Here is a 16,413-nt window from a genome sequence, read left to right as displayed (position 1 = left end):
CTACTTAACGTTACGCCTTCGATATTTCCTTCTCTTACTCCTTTTGTTGTTTCCTGCCTTTCGTATTCAAACACTCGGAACCGCGGTAATCTTGGTATTTTATTGGTAGAATACTTCGGGAGTCCACTACTGGCTTTCGTTTCTTGTCCAATGATCCGGGATTATCTGCAGTTGCAAGAGTAAACAGGGTCGTGCGTTTCTCTTGGGGAATGTCGTCGCTGGTCGTTCCAGACTTAAGAAAGAACGCCAGTAATTAGAAAAAGAAGGCGAGTGTCCTCCCTCTAGTCCTCAGTCTCTTGACGCTCACTACGTGGTGCAGACAGTGGATAAAATTGATTAGCATGGACAGTTCGCGTGGTTGTTTTGTGTGTTCGCTTTTCTTTAGAGCACTTGAACGACCGCTTGACGTTGAAGATTCTGCTAGGACAGACGGATCTCAAGATAAGCCCAGTGTTCGCGACTCACTCGCCATCAGACGTCCTCACAAGACGTCGTCCTAAAACGCATAACATTTATGTAATTTAACGCAGCGTCCGTCACCGGCGTCAAATAAATATTTCACTCGCCTCGCAGCGCTTTTCGTGAAGGTATGTCAAAACTAAGCAAATAACTCAACAATTTGTACCAATTTCCTGGAGACCTATAGACTATACTGAATGTGTGGCAATTTCCAACAACGTGACTTTCGCTTCGAAACGCTAGGTACGACAAAACGATTAATTAAATTTTGCCGCTATAGAAGGCGAATAGGCGTAGTCACCAGACGAATCTGCCTATTACCAGGAAGACATGTACGGCTGCTAGGTGAAATAGGTTTTTCCCTGATGTTTACCTAACACGCATGTACGACGCCGAATACGCAAAGAAGCTAGGATGGCTGGAACCAGCTCGCAGCACGTGTTTAACGTCCGTCAGCGCACTCGGCGGTGCCAGCAAAGCTGGGCCGGTCGCTCGGCGAGCGTCTGGAGCTCTAATTTCCGGCTAATTGTCGCTCAGACAACGCCTTGGTGGCTGACGCGCTCGATGTGGCGAAAGCGTTCCTAATAGCATCCTGATGGGGGACGCCGAAAGTAGAGACGGTGATGTCACACCGCAAGCTTAGAAGAAGAAGAAGGCGAGGCCGTCGTCGCCGTCTTCGCTCTGCTGGCGCGCCACTGCGGTTGCAGCCCATGCCCCATACCGCCCGTCTGTAGGGGCGCGCTGCTGCCGCTAATGATCTCGACCTGTCGATTAGCCGCCGAGCGCTGCGTTAATTGTTTCGCGCGTCAAACGTGACGCGGAGCTGGCCCCGTGACCTCGTCACGTGGTCTACCTCGGGAGCGAGAAGATTACGTGCGCCTTGTGCGGGGAAGAAGCTGAGCGGAAAACAAGAAGAAAAAAACAACAATAAAAAACAAGAACTAAGCAAGAAGATGAGTTCACCGGCAAAGTGCATTGACGTTTCGGCCATCTCTGTGGGATGCTGCTTGAGATTCGTTGTAGTAAATAAAACTCGAAGTAACCTTTTGGCGAGAGGCGCCTGAAGGGTTAGTTCGCTAGAACGACAGCTCTAGCGCCCTAGCTAGTTCTTGCACGACAGAAATAAATCATTCTAAACCTCTCTAAGGCTTAATTTTGCCCATTTAAGCTGCAAGATGGTCGAAGAGGCCGTCCTAACGTCCGCTCCTAAATGTACCACAGGGATCGCGCACCTTGAGCTACAATGTGTACTTGGACCACGGACTAGTGCTGGTTGTGTGTTTCGGGCCACGAAAGTACTTTGTACGTTAGCGGAACACTGGTCTTAAACACCCTAATTTCTATATATCCTGTGTGGTGTGGTTTGTTTGTGATATGTCCATGTCGCATGTCGTACATGTATAATTTCATCTATCGTTGCATTGACCTGGAGTCGGGCACGCCGGGAACACCTATCCAGTTTTCATTTCAAAGGCTTTCTCTTTCTCTCTGTCTTTTTTTTTCTTTACAAAGGCAACTGAAATCCAGTCAGAACTGTGACACAAATTGTGCGAGTGGGCCGTCTCGATGGTGCACACACACCTGCGATCGCGTTTCGTACTATATATTTCCAAGTAAGGCGCTCAACTTTGTGCGTCCTTTTCGCTTTGTTTCTCGCGTCGCAGGCTGAAGACCTGAGCTCCCTGGTGGGATCGGCCTTCCGCATGGCGTACGCGCGACAGCTCCAACAGCAGCACCAGCAGCAGCAGCAACATCACCAGCAGCAGCAGCGACAGGGGCTCGCCGTGCAGAGTCCGCGGAGCGCAAGCCCCGCCGCCTCCGCCCCGGCTGACATGGCGAAACCCGGAAGCCCCGCGTCGTCCCCGTACAAGACCGCTGTCACAGCTCCCGCCGCGAACGGGCGGCCCGAGGCTTCGCCCCCAAACGCCTACACCAAGGTCTGGGTGAGTGCCTACCTGCCAGTGTTTCTGCTTAGGCCTCCGTGGTTGCTTAGTGGCTATGGTGCTCGGCTGCTAAGCGCGAGGTCGCGGGATCGAATCCCGGCCGCGGCGGCCGCATTTCGATGGGGGCGAAATGCGAAAACACCCGTGTACTTAGATTTTAGGTGCACGTTAAAGAACTCCGGGCGGTCCAAATTTCCGGAGTGCCCCACTTCGGCGCGCCTCACAATGAGATCGTGGTTTTGTCACGTAAAACCCCATAATTTTGTTTTTATGTTTCTGCTTACGCGTAACTATTGAGCGGCATTTTTTTTTTTGTAGCACTCCAGAGGAAACGAACGGCAAGCTTAATTACCGATCTTTAACGAAAAAGAACAGCACGAGATCTACCAGGTTTTGCGAACTCCAACGTGTGTGCTGCCGAAACGTGAAACGTAATGAAGATACCTGAAAAAAAAAATGATTGCGAAGGCTCGCGCGACTAAGGATGGGATGCACACTAAATGCAATAACTTTTTACAAATATTGAGGCGGGGTCATCTGAAAAAGAACGCGAGTACTGACACGGTTAAACAATATTTCTTGGTGATCTCAACGTATCAACGTATTTGCCACCTCCAAACTTTGATTTAGGCTCGTGAGGGAACACAAAGCTCGTAATAGCGTTCTTTTTTCTTCTTCATTTTTTAATGCCGGCGCAAGTTTTCCGTTCTGGGTAGTTCAGGAAACCAATTTCTTATTCTTGCGTCACTCTACTAATAATACTTGCTCAGAAGCATTTTTTTTAAAGAAGGGCACGCGAAAAATAAAGGTGGCCATGTTTTACTTTTTCTCCGCGAGGAATGTTGCTTCAATTTTCTCTGTAAAAGGGAGCTTCATCTCGGTAGCTCTTATCTTAATGTATGGTAACGAAGAAATCGTTTTTCTCAGCAATCATTGCGCCTACTTTGCTGAGGCGTGGTCAATTTAAAAAGAGGAAAAAATATAGTATCAAATGACTGTGAGAAGCGGATTTTTTTTTAATTTAGGCTGTCATATGTTTTTACAGATATTGTTGAAAATTTCCATATCGTGAAAAGCTCTAGCAGTAAATTTTCAACACGGTGACTCAGTAATACACGGCGATATCACAATTACGCAAATTGAACCTATTAAGGCATCTAAAGCGGGCGAAATTTTTGCGTTATGCATCGCGTTGAAATGTACCACTAATTTAATTGTGACTAGGACTTTCGCAAAACCCACGTAACTACGAAAGAAGTTCAGTTGAACTGTAAATTCATATGTTAGGCTCATCCGCTTGAGATGCTCTAACAGGTGCAGTTTACAAAATTGCAGTATTTGTTTTTTCGTGCGAAGTTACAAATGTATAAACTACGTGCTTCAATTTTCCTTTATAAATACCAATTTCCTGTAACTTCTGTGAAGTGTTGCAAGTCATAAATCAATCTTTTGCTTCTTTTAGTCACTAGAACTTGACCTTTCTCAAATGCAGCGAACTTCTTTCAGATCGATCGGGCGGTTGTCTCGTAAAGGCATTTCTGCGTTTTACATGTATTTGAATATGGAAATTGAAGTTGGCCCCTATAGCTGAAGCTCCCTCTTAAAAGGAAGAAGGGGAGTTTGACAGGCCTTGTATCGCTTGTAACAGATGCCAGGTGGTTCGTTAGAGTAACCTAATATAGGCAGCGTGTAGCTAAAAATCCACTAGGTGGCGGCAGAGGATTAGCTATTGTGACTTCGTAGTGCATGTTTGGCTGTCACGGGATAGAGTTCAATGGAAACCCCTTGAAGAAAAGTTATTCCATCAGTAAATTTAAAAAGGCTCGCGCGATGATCGCGCGACTATAACAAGTGTGCGCGTGGCATGTTGCTCCATTTTGCGCGACTCCAATCTGTTCTGCCACATATTCTTTTTCTTTTTCTAGCGCTATTCTCTCAGCGGGGTGCATTTGATGGTAGCACATATAATGCTCGCAAGCGCGTGCGAGAAGTACATGTTTCTGGTTTGTCGTTGCACGACGGTAAACAACCAGATTGTTGCGCGAAGCAGACGGCATCAAAAAGAACACGCGTGTATAGACGGAACAGGCGCCTACATTTTTTTAAGGAAGCACATTAGGGTGAAGGTAAGCAGCCGAAACTCAAAAGAGAGGACTTTCTGTACTATAAATGTACTTAGGAAAGACATGTTGTTGGGCTAACACACACAGATACGAACTGTCCCCATCTATGCGCGTGTTGTTTTCGAAATCGTCTGCTTCGCGCAATCTAGTTGTTATGTATCTTCGTACGCGCGTTTCTGATACCGAGAGCTGCCTCCGAACATCGCGGATAGGCTGAACTGTCGTTATTGCAATTTACCGTTGCAATCTCGTTCGGCCGGTCTCACTTACGTAAGCGCAGTCTTACGTAAGCCGCGCCGCTTTGTCCACCGTTAGAGGTAATCTTTCCGCGACCGTCGCCGGTGACTTGATTGGCAGGATTGCTGCGAGGCGTAGGGTGCCTTTCTGTTGCCTTTGCCCGTCTCATGTAAGGCGTGCGATTCCGTCCTGTAGTTCCTACCTGTCAAAGGGGCTGTGTTGCGTAATACATACATCTAGCGTAGCACGCCACACCTGCGACCAGGTAAACTTCGACAGGCCTCCCCTCTCCCTCTCTCTCTGTAATCTGCAATCTTTTCACTACAGCCTCCCACCAACACCCTTTTTTGTTCACGTGGACGGAGCGTGCCTCTTTGAAGAAAGATTCACTGTGCTTGCGTTCAAAGCGATGGCTTTCTTGCGGCACAGGGAGCGCAGAAGCCTTAAGTGAATGCACTTACATATGTGCTGTACTTTTTCTGCGCACACACCTCGCATCGAGCGCTCTACTTTCCACAAGCGTATCGTACAACGTCTTCGTGACACGAAGAGGTAAGATCTATACAGGCGACAAGGAGGCGGTGTGCATGACGTCCGCTACTGCTGCTACGCGTACATAGCTATAACTGAAACAAACATCGCGTCGTTCGGGTTTCAGTGTTGCGTTGGATCTGCGTAGCATTTCTATACGTTCGAGTAGAGCTGGCGCACGTTGTAACAAGTGCGTGAAGTGTGCGTTCTCTAAGACGGCTTTCTTTACTAGACCCTCAATTAACTCCGTCAGTGCCCCCGCGCCGCGCGAATTACGAAATAGACGTGCGAAACTTTGCGTCGACTAAGCGAGCTCGCACGTGAACTTAGCGCAAGCCCTGAGCGTTGCACTTTCTGTTCTCATTCACGCAGCAAGTTCCTCGGCGATGACCTTTCGGAGAAATGTAGAGTCCGTCGCAACCTTTCCGCAGGCGAACACAAGTTCTGCGAGTTCGATCTTCGCCCACGTACGCCAGCATTCAGATCGTGGAGCGGCAACTTTTCAAATCGTTCCTAGCGCTGCAATTTACATTCCCGCGCTAATGAACGGAAGTCGGTCGAACATCTAGCCCTAACTCTTTCGACACGCCAGATACGCCGCTTTAAGAGGCTCAATAATGGCTGAAGAAAACGGGCTCGCGCAAGACTCCCTCCGTGTCCCGTTGGCTGTGGTTACGACCACAATCATTAGCGTCTGGGCTCACCGATGCCTCATGATGCCAAGCAGGGTCATTCAATATTTGGAAGAACTATAGTGTTTTATAGGAGAAAAACGCCCGAACTTCATAGTATGCGATGATCCCATCCGCTGTAATGGTGGGTGGGGAGCTGGGAAGAGGGCTTGCGTTGTATTGTTCTTTTCTTCGTATTTCGTCTTTTCCCGCCCTCTAAGTTTCGTTACCGTAATGCAATACCAACCATCCCACCTATCGATCCTAATGTAAAGCTGGGCTATTGTTGAAAATATTTGAATTCGAATCGAACACGTTTGTTTCGAATGGAAGTATCCGACTCGAGAATTTGATAAGCAGCGTTTTACGAGTTATTGCGATTATTAGCGCCTGCCTGCCATATGAATAAGGCCCGATGCCTACGGTGCGCCGGCCGCTTGAAATGCCCGTTGTAGGCCAGCCTGTAAATGTCGCGAGTTTTGCCGTTTACAAGCTGCCCAAATAAGCGATCCTGCAAGTAACCATGCGCGCATAAAAAATGAAGAAAAACTACAAAGCTTTTTTCCATCTTTATTCTCAATGTCCTCTTTCCTTCTTTTTTTTCATATTGGAAAGCTAGACAACATTCGATATTCGCTTTTATAGTGAAATATCGTATTCGTCAAATAATCCCATTCGATTCGAAAATTACGCCACTAGATCAAACCTTGAGGAAAAGCGCTTTAGGCCCTCCGTTGGGGGGAAGATCTTTCGAAAGATTTTCTCGTTCTGGGCCGTATACTGCCTGGCTTGATTGAAATACCGCTTGAGAGCTATAGGGAGTACTCGCATGACGTCACGTGCGCCATCTTGTAGTCTTATTCGCAGCTTCCACTGTGCTACCGGAGACAAGAGGATCTAGACAACGCTTTTCGCCGTGCTGGCTGTATAGCAACATGGCGACATTGAAGACGTCATAACACCTTACAGATTTCAGAAGAGTGGCCTTCTTCGCGCATGCGTAAACCGGCAAGGTGCTTTCAGAAGCGCCCATCGTAGTTCGCAAGCACATTTTACTTCTGCGATTAGCTTTTCTACGTGACACAGGTTATCGAACGCTTGGTAGCGTGCATCATTTACAATGCAAGGCACGCTGAGGCTTAGTGATTGCCACGCTAAAAACGCCGCGTGCAAATGCCACTATATGTCGACTGCACCACGCAATAACATTTTTGTGAATAACCCAACAAGAGTCGATTGCTTCGCGACTTTCCGCTGTGTTCCGCGCGTTGACAGCTCAGACATGGGTTGAGCGGTACGTAGGCACAATTACGACCCAAACGTCTACGGCGACGCTCTCTAAACGTGGTTGAATTATCTTTCTGATGATGTCTTGAAGACCTGGACCTGTATTCACAAAAATCATTTACGCTATAGAATCCTTCGCGAGAGCGCGTTTCAGCCAGTCCTGATGCTGAACACATTTTCATTTCATTTCGTTCACTTCATTTAGCGATACTGTCAGCTCAGTGCTGGGCCATCACAGGAATGGTATATGCACATAATACACAACATAAATAACTAGTAGCTGTCAAAAATAGACAAAAAAGAAATACGTATGAAACGTCTCAGTTATGTACTAGAAAATTACTCTGGGCTGCATGTTATGAGAAAGAAATTGACAAATTGGTATATATATATATATATATATATATATACCAATTTTGTATATGTGCGCATGCACCACATCACGTTGCTTAACTTCAACACTACTATAAAGAAGTACAGTTCGAATACATAAACCTAAGAAATACATTCACGGTCAAGGAAAACGAAAAAGTACAGGGATGATTACTCAAAGCAGAAAGCGAAAAAGAAGATGAATCATCGCAATGATGCAAACTATTCATAAACTCTGTGAAATAATCGATCGACGTCACCTTCAATGAACAGTCAGGTAGCGAATTCAATTTTTTTTAGGTCACTCTAGGAAAAGAAAAATCTGTGTTTGAAGCAGTTGTTAAATTAGCCAAGGCGGCCGTTTAATGGTGTAGAGAGCGCTTATAAACGAAAGGCTTTGTGCATTGGGCGCAAGCTTATTCGGAAGGTGTGTAGAGCTTCATCGCGCATTTCTGTAGGTGATAAAGCGTAGCGCTGGTTTGCCTGTAAAACAGAAACATACGCAGTTGCTGAAAAACAAAGAAAAAATAATCTTGGATCGCTGCTAGTCGATCACACACCGGCAAGCAGGGCACACCATCCGATCCCGGACAAGCGCGCTCAGGAACGCTCATATTGGATTACGCGTTACGTCAGGCCTATTTCACCCATTCCGCGCTATATACGCCAGATGACCCGAGAAAAAAAAAAAAAACGATGCAGACGCCCCGCTGCTCCGTCGATCTGAACGCACGGAAAGCCCATACAGCGTCCTGTGACTCAGAAGCACGTCGAAAAAACATTTTTAAATAAATAGAAGTAGCGCAGGCGGACGAGGACATCCATCCAGTCGTCTGTGACAATATACACGGCAAACACGCGCGCACGCGCGCGTCTGCAACAAAAACGTCGTCTGTTTATCTCGACGCCAAACGCTCGACGCGTTCGCCCAGGTCTCTCGCGATCTCGCGTACCTTGCGCGCTCGTCACCTTGTTTTCGGCCGTGCAAACACGGCGCGGCAGCGACCGGGGCTCTGCGAAGCGAAACAAAGTGCGTTCCCCGATGTCGCGCAGCTTTTGTCAAGCCAGCAAGCGAGCGAGAGAGAGAGAGAGAGCACCGAATTGCGCCGCCGCCGTACGCGCGTGGGGTATGTGCGTAAAGCGCACAGAACTGCGTGTTCGCCTGCGCGCCGCGTAAATCCAATAAGACTCGAGGTAGGAAAGAGAGAAGGAGGGGAGAGAGAGAGAGGGAGCGGACCGTGAGGTGAAGGAAGAGAGAGAGAGAGGGTTAGAGAGAGGGTCGTGAGGTGAAGCGTACCTAGAGCGATTGTATATATAGGTAGACGCGGAAGGCGGTGGCGGCAGGTCACGGAGAGAACGGTTGGCGACGCGCGAGGAAGTGCGCGTGGCAGATATAGTCGTACGCGTAGCACCTGTCGTCGCGTGCGCTCTGTCGCCGCTCGTTCTCCCGTGCTGCTTTGCTGCCAGATTTGCTGTCGTGAGAAGAAAAAAAAGAAAGGAAAGACTTAAAGCGGGCTGCGCGAAGCGAGAGGATTTGTGTCTCGCCGCGCAAAGCCTCTTCGCGTTGTCTGACGCTCGGCCCTCGTTTGCCTGTCGTCTTTGGAACTCGAGTGCTGGTTTCCCTTTTCCTTTCGTTCTTTTTTTTTTTCGATGGCCAAGTTTGTGTGCTTGTACCGACGTGGGCTCGATGGTTGTTCGAAGAAATTGTGCGCGGCGTATAGGTCGCCTTTACAGCCCTCCCACTGCGCCCCTCCCCCCAATCTTCCTTTTTTTTTTCTTCGTGCTTTTCTCTCTTTTCTTTGGCTGTTGGATGTTTCCTTATTTCCTTGAGATACTTGTTGTATCGCTTGCTGTTCCTGGCCAGCTTTTATCTCCAGCAGGAGCACCCCACGATTTCGCTCGCAAATAGTGAGAGAGTCCAAACTAAAACGAGTCGTCTCACGTTGCCACTCGCGCGTAACCTCGCATTCGTGCATGTTGCGCGTGACGTAAATACGCAAGTCGATGTGAGAAGCGTCCACCGGTCTTTAACGTTGTTGTTCATTGCGATGAACTTAAAGGCAAAAGCTCCTATCCACTTTGCCGTTTAATTCAAATTAATTAAACTTCATTTTATTCTGCCAGACGTGTAGAAATAAAAATCATAGAGCTAGGGAACGTGTGAAGAAAAAAAAAAAAACCCTCTTGGAGATGTCTTAAGCGAAGCAAAGCCACCTTTACGTGGCAGAAGAGCGCAAGACTACAAGATGATTGAAGGCACAAAAATAAGCGAATCTTAATTTTTCGTGCATAATCTGCTTAGAATCCACGTTAACCAACCACCGTAGAAAGGGCGTTAACCACAAGGATGCTAAAGAAAGTGTTACTCGGGGCGCAGCGTGATGTCGTGGTCGGTGATTATTGCCGTTTCTGCGACGATTGTAATGTTAACGGCGAATTAACGTCATACTAGACTACTATAGATTAGCGTGGCGCTGATTTGCGCGAGTTGTAAATCAGCACGGCGTGTGTCATCTATGCTTGTAGCACACGCAGTAGTGATCAGTAAATGCACAAGAAAGAAGGATAGTGTTGTAATAAACAAGTTATCCAAGTAACATGTAATATACTTCATTTCTCCGATAGCAATAATACAATGCAAGATATATTCCGGGAGTGTTTAACCGCCGTGGTTGCTGGGTGGCCATGGCGTTGCGCTGCTAAGTCCGAGGTCTGGGGATCGAATCCTGATCGCGGCGGTCACATTTCGATGGGTGCTAAATGCAGAAACCTCCGCGTATCGTCCATTGGGCGCACGCCAATGAAGTCCAGCTCGTCGAAATTGATCCGGAGTTGAACCCTCCTCTACGGGGTGCCTCGTAATCATATCACGGTTATGGCACGTAAAACCCCACAATTTATTATAGAGTATAGAGGTAGCATAGCAATAAAACAGGGCTAAAACTTTCTCTTTTTTTTTTTTTTGGAAAGGAAGTGCAATGGCTACGTTCGAAAAATGACATGATTGCTGCTACAATGAGAAATAAAATTAATTACACGCATACCTAAGCGCAGTAGCATGAGGCACGCGAACACACAAAAGTTACGGGCATACAACATATCCTTTCAGTTCTCTTATATAACGTCAGACTGAAATGAACGTCCTGCACAGATGCGGCTCTGCCGCTCTACTCGGTTGCGTAACTGCGCAGCAGCTGCTGCTTTTCGCAGGAGACGAAATAGCCCCCAACTCTCGCCTTGCGCCGCGCGTTTTGTTTATTTTTTCTTTTCGTCCTACATTCGTTCGCGTTTGCGCGCATCTTTGCAGCTGTCCAGACGCACGCTACATTTGACTGTCTTCTATAACGAATGTGAGAAATTATCTAACCGCGAGCAATTTATACTCGCAGGATTGGAGCGAAAACATATCGTGAAACTATACTAGGCGATTCATTAAGAACTTTCGTGGCAGCTAGGCGAATTCTGTACCGTCGGCTGGATTGCCAGGACAAGCGGACGTTATTTTGCACGGGCAATCGCTGTGATGTTAGCTGAATAACAGAGTTTCACTAATAAACCTTGTAATTATTCGCTTTAGGGCATGCGTCCGTTGGACCTTTGTTTCGTAATTATAAAGGTACCCAAGTAGGGGAAAAGTAGTGTGCTGGGTAGTATGCTGGGTATTAGTATGCTGGGTAGCTTAAGTAGTATGCTGGGAAAAAAAATTTTTCCCCAGCATAATTTGCCGAGCTAGTGGCAGTGCCATTTTTGCAATCAGCGCCTACCAGCCCAGTTTACTTTTCCTATGACACGAAAAATGTAGGTGTGTTGAAACCATCTCCATTTTATTTATATTTTTTTCTATTTCTATTTTCTCTTTCCTTTCTATTTTTGTTTCTAAACCATGTCCTTTATTTAGTGTTTTTCGTTTCTCCTCTTAGAATAAGTAGTTATCTTACGCTATCTACTGTCACCCCACTTTAAGCATATTCCCCTTAGTGGGTACGCGCTATAGAAGAGAATCATCATCATCATCATCATCATCATCATCAAATCGCGAGTAAGAGACTAGGGGTGTAATGCCATGAAAGAACAAGAAACGCTGATTAACTCGAGGCTAATGCAACCGCACGATGTTGTAATGCGGGAAGAGGAAATCCCGAGTGTTCCGCTCGTTCGGGAGTTTCGACTGTAAAGCTCTCTTCCGAGCAAAATACATTCACTTTGAATGTCGCGCGGACCGAAAGAGTCAGCGCGACAACCCCCCTCCTTCCCCTCCCTCCCTCCACTTCTCCCACCGCCTCGTTCCTCTCGTGCCTGCAACAACCGCGCTCTACAGTCGTTACGCGAGACCTGCATGGTCTCGCTTCGAACTCAATCCTGTCACGCCACGTGTTCGCTCTCAAACATACGCGTACACACACGCAAACGGACGGTACTGATTGCGGGTGCGCGCACCACCTGACTGATCCGGCTTCGGCCGCAGTCGTCACTCTCTGGTCTCGCAGCAGGCACGAAGCTGAAGCCAGCGCTTCGAGCGTAAACAAACACGCTGAAATCCCGGCAGCACGCTCGCTCCATCCAATCCGTGACGGCACAGTAGGGTGCGCGGTTGAACGAGGTCTGAAATGCGAGCAGTAGAGAGGCAGGAGGGTGGAGGAAGCGGGGGTGGGGGGCGCTGCCGGAGATTATAAAAGTTCTGGTCGGACAACGCGGATTAAATCGAGTCCGGCAGTGAGGGATTACTCACCACACACAGTACGGCGGAGACCGCAATGGGCGCCTGGGATTCGCGGAGGAACGAACGGTGCGGGTCGTCGGCCAACGTCGGCCGCGGGGCCGTGTCGCGAACGCCGTTAGCCAACAAAAACGGTGTTGATCCGTTTGAGAATGGCAAGAGAATATCCCTGCAATATTCAGGTTGTCGGTGCGTTGCGAAGGAACTTTTGGCTATGCCTTGCTTGACGACAATGCGGCAGTGTGTATTGGGGGAGGATGCAACTGACATCAGCCAATCAGGTGCAGCGATCGCTGATACGCAGCGCCTCCTAGCCTCCTTTTGATGTTCCCGCGAGCGAATGCGTCGATCGCCAGAGCACGTCTTGCAGTTTCCACACTTCTGCCGCCTATACCGTGTCTTGGAGGGGGGGGGGGGGGGGGGGGGGGGACTGACCTGATCAAATCGACGGCAGTGTAGAACGGACACTCGCCCTTCAATCCGCCATTGTTCTCCTGTGCATGGTTGTTAACAGCATGTAAAGATTCGATTAGATACAGCGAATATAGGACGCTACACCGCCGTTATAACGTGCAGCAGAGAAAACTCTGCAGAGAAGGAAGGTATCTATTGCTAGAGATATACATTGCTATGCTGCGAAAAGCAACATCTATAGAGCTATAGGACAAGTGCCTTATAGTGGAGGGATGCAGATCAATTTCGACCACCTGTGGCGTTGTGTAAGCAGCGCCTGAAGCACGGAACACGAGGGTTCCTTGCATCCCGACCCCGAGTGAAGTCTCGTCGCCGATGGGAGTCGAACCCAAGACCTCGTGCTCAGCATCAGGACGACATCGACATGCGCTGAGCCACCGCGATGGGTCGAAGGCAGCTATGGTATCCGGCACGCGTTACGACGTTTCGCACGCTCCTAGACATTTGCGCAGCTGAAATATATACCCAGCTAGCTAAATGCAGCCCTAGCCGTTCTCTGTGCAAATGTACGCGCTTGCTCGCTCACTTACGTGTGTATGTATATGTTGCGTAGCGCTTCGAATGGCCTGAGCGGAGATATTGGTGCGGAACGTGATCATATATTGTAAGAGGGTAGTTTACTAGCTACTAAGTGCATTTGCGTGTTTATAGTCCCGACGTAAGTGTGCAGTGAAGTTCACTTTAACGATGAGATACTATATAGCGCGCGTTCTGGCGATAGGTTTTCCTGCTCTGCACACCCCGAGAGAGAGAGCGAGAGAGAGAGAGCATTATTATATGTCCTTGCTGGAATCAAGGGGGGCGGGGGCCGGGAGATAGCACCCCGCCGTAGCTCCCCTTCCTCATTCAGCGGCCAGGCCTAAACGACGCCGACTGAATGAACGAATGCACCGCGGAAGAATTGGGATCGCACGATGGGCGGGCCTTCCTTCTTTCCTTCTCTGAAGCGCGCAGCCGACTCTCCTTTACACCGACTTGGCTGACACGTGATCTCTAGCCTTCGCTGCATTGCGCGAAGTTGCTGAGACGGGATGTGTGTCTGGAGCGTTCACGGTGAGCACGCGCTTACGGAAAGTGGAGCCGCGTGAAGTAAGTTCAATTTCATGTTCTATTTTTTTTTTTTACTCGCGTCGTGCTCTTTCTCGAAAAAACAAAACAGCAACAGAGACAGCGTCGCGCTTGAACGAGCTGTGTAGCATGTAAAGCAGGAAGTTTGCGAAGAGTCAAACCGGCTCGCACAACAAGTTCATCCTTTCTAGTCCCGAGACGTGTGCCTTCGTCGTATCCTGTGGTACGATTAATATGTCGGCCGCAAAAACTACTCAAGCAGGTGAGGCGTGACAAAATATATACATATATCTGTGGTCCGCGCAGTAATTTTACTCGAGGAACTTAAGATTGATGACATCACGGCACGCGGAACGTCGTGGGAAGTGCAAACCACCGTCGCTTCTTCAAGACACCGGAGCAATCCGGCGAAATTCTTCAAGGAATGAGGCCCGTAAACGGCAGAGGCAGCATAAATTACGAGAGAGCAAGAAGGAAGACAAAAAAAAGAAGAACGCATCTTACGAGGACATATACAGCAAGCTTCTTCCAGTCGCTCGCGCTGGGTAATTAATTATAGAAGCCGCCGCCGCTTCCATGCACCCTCCTTCCTCCTCTCCCTCTTTTATTTTTCGGCCGTGTGCCAGCACCATATCACGCGGACGCGCGAGCATTACAAGTAAGGCACCGTATACGACGTGCCCCAACTAACATGGACGGAGTAATAATAGTAATAATTTAAAAAAGATAGATCACTCTACACAAACTAGGTACATATATTTCTCAATCGAATTGAAACTTGTGGGATTCAATTAGTGAACTACACTTCATTGAATAAATTATCATTTGCTGTCCTAACTGACAAGGCGCAAAAGTTGTGGACGGTTACCAGACTCGTCGGACTGGGATGCCTTCCGAAAGATAAAGTAAGCGTGCTTAATTTTTTCCAGCTGATAAGGAAAACCAGCGAAGTCCTCCAACACGAAAATGCCTTCGTTATATGCGATATTCGTCATAAGCGTATATTCGCCACGTGCTCATGTCGGCGAGTTTCACACTTACTCTGCTACATCCGATATTTTGTTATATCCGTGTTCGCTATATCGAGATTCTATTGCATTTGCTTCGCACGCATTAGTAGAAACGTCTTGAATAAGTGCGATACGGTTTATTTCTCTCTTTTCTTTCTTTTTGTCATGGCGGAGTGGTAAATGCGGTGCTTCAGTTTCTTTCTCCAAATGTTTGCCTATTCTGGCTAGCTTTTGTTTTAAATTGAGGCCCTAAATAAAATGTCCGCTCTCAACAGTGACAGCATAACTGAATTACCTCTCGTAAGGAGGTCGTCCAACGAGAACGTTTCTGCTCCATCGTATGTATTTGAATAGCGGACTCGTGAGTTGCTTCCGAGACGAGGCATCCTCCTACTCCTCTAAACTCCGACGCCGCTCAGGCAGAACACACAGGCGCCGCTTCTCGCTTCTGCTGCAGTCACCGCCGCCTATAGTCACGGCTGCTTACTTTGCTCGCCTCCGAGAACTAACTAGCGACGCGCGTGGTTGCCTTTCACGACGCCTCTTTTGCGGCTGATGCGTCGCCGTTCCATCTCGTCGGCCCGTCTTAAAAATGCATGACCGAGAGGCTCTCCCTTCGAGCCTGAAGAGAGAGAAAGAGAGAACGTAAGGGTCGCGCATGACTGAACGCTGATGAACAGTGTCGCCTGTCGTGGATGGCTGCTGCCAAGGGCTGCTTACGCGTACCGTGTTTACTCGAACCTATAGGTCGACTTTGACTGCAGGACAATGGCCCAGAGTTGGAGGTGCGTAATACTCTCTATGTTTCCTCCAGGTAACTTGTTATGTTCTGAAAGAAGAAGAGGAATTAGAAGAATGTCCATTGAAGAAGTGGCTTAATGGAATTGCCGGGTTTAACCTACCGTATTTAGAGGAAACATGAGCGTTTGTCAAGCCGCGCTCTTTCGGCTTTTTGCCCATGTTCCTGACATTGTGCAATCATGATGTCGAATAAATCAGTCTGTCTGTTTAAGAGTGCACAGTTGGTTACGAGAGACGCCGTAGTAAAACATCTCCGGGTGAAGTTCTGATTAAAGTTACGGATTAAGTTCTTTAACGTGCAGTCGAAACACGGAGCGCTTTCGCTATTTCCCCGTTTTTCAAAGGGTTTGCTACGAGCATGCAATGCCAGGTTGTTGGCAATACCAGTCGGGGCGAGTTCAGTGGCTGTGGCATTCTACTGCTGCGCACGAGTTGGCAGGTTCGATCCCCACAAAACGCGGCGCGGCTGCATTTTCGATGGGGACGGAACGCGAAAGCACTCGCCTACCCACCCGGGCCCACTCGCGGATCCAGAGAGGAGGTCCTGGGGTCTCGAGCTTTCCTAGCCATTAGCACCACTATAGCCAAGCACAGCACCAGGGGCGCTGTCCATCGTACTATTATACTTCGATGCATGTGGCGTCAAGTCTCGCAAATTCTCGCGAAAGGGGTCGTACCGCCGAAAGTGATTGCTTCGGAGTACCGCCCGAGGAAGACTCC

General features: G+C 48.3%; 1 protein-coding gene across 1 annotated transcript in view; it reads left to right on the top strand.

Annotated features, from left to right (window-relative positions):
- The window catches only part of LOC126548573 (uncharacterized), a 243,978-nt gene that overhangs the window by 199,380 nt on the left and 28,185 nt on the right, over window positions 1-16,413 (top strand). Inside the window, exon 5 of the mRNA XM_050196812.3 lies at window positions 2,124-2,402. Within this exon, the coding sequence (XP_050052769.1) occupies window positions 2,124-2,402 (279 nt within the window). The remainder of the gene's footprint in view (window positions 1-2,123; window positions 2,403-16,413) is intronic.

The sequence above is a fragment of the Dermacentor andersoni genome, chromosome 3, assembly GCF_023375885.2.
Source record: "Dermacentor andersoni chromosome 3, qqDerAnde1_hic_scaffold, whole genome shotgun sequence".
Taxonomy (NCBI): domain Eukaryota; kingdom Metazoa; phylum Arthropoda; class Arachnida; order Ixodida; family Ixodidae; genus Dermacentor; species Dermacentor andersoni.
The sequence above is the reverse complement of the archived record's forward strand: the minus strand, read 5'-3'. Positions and strand labels throughout refer to the sequence as shown.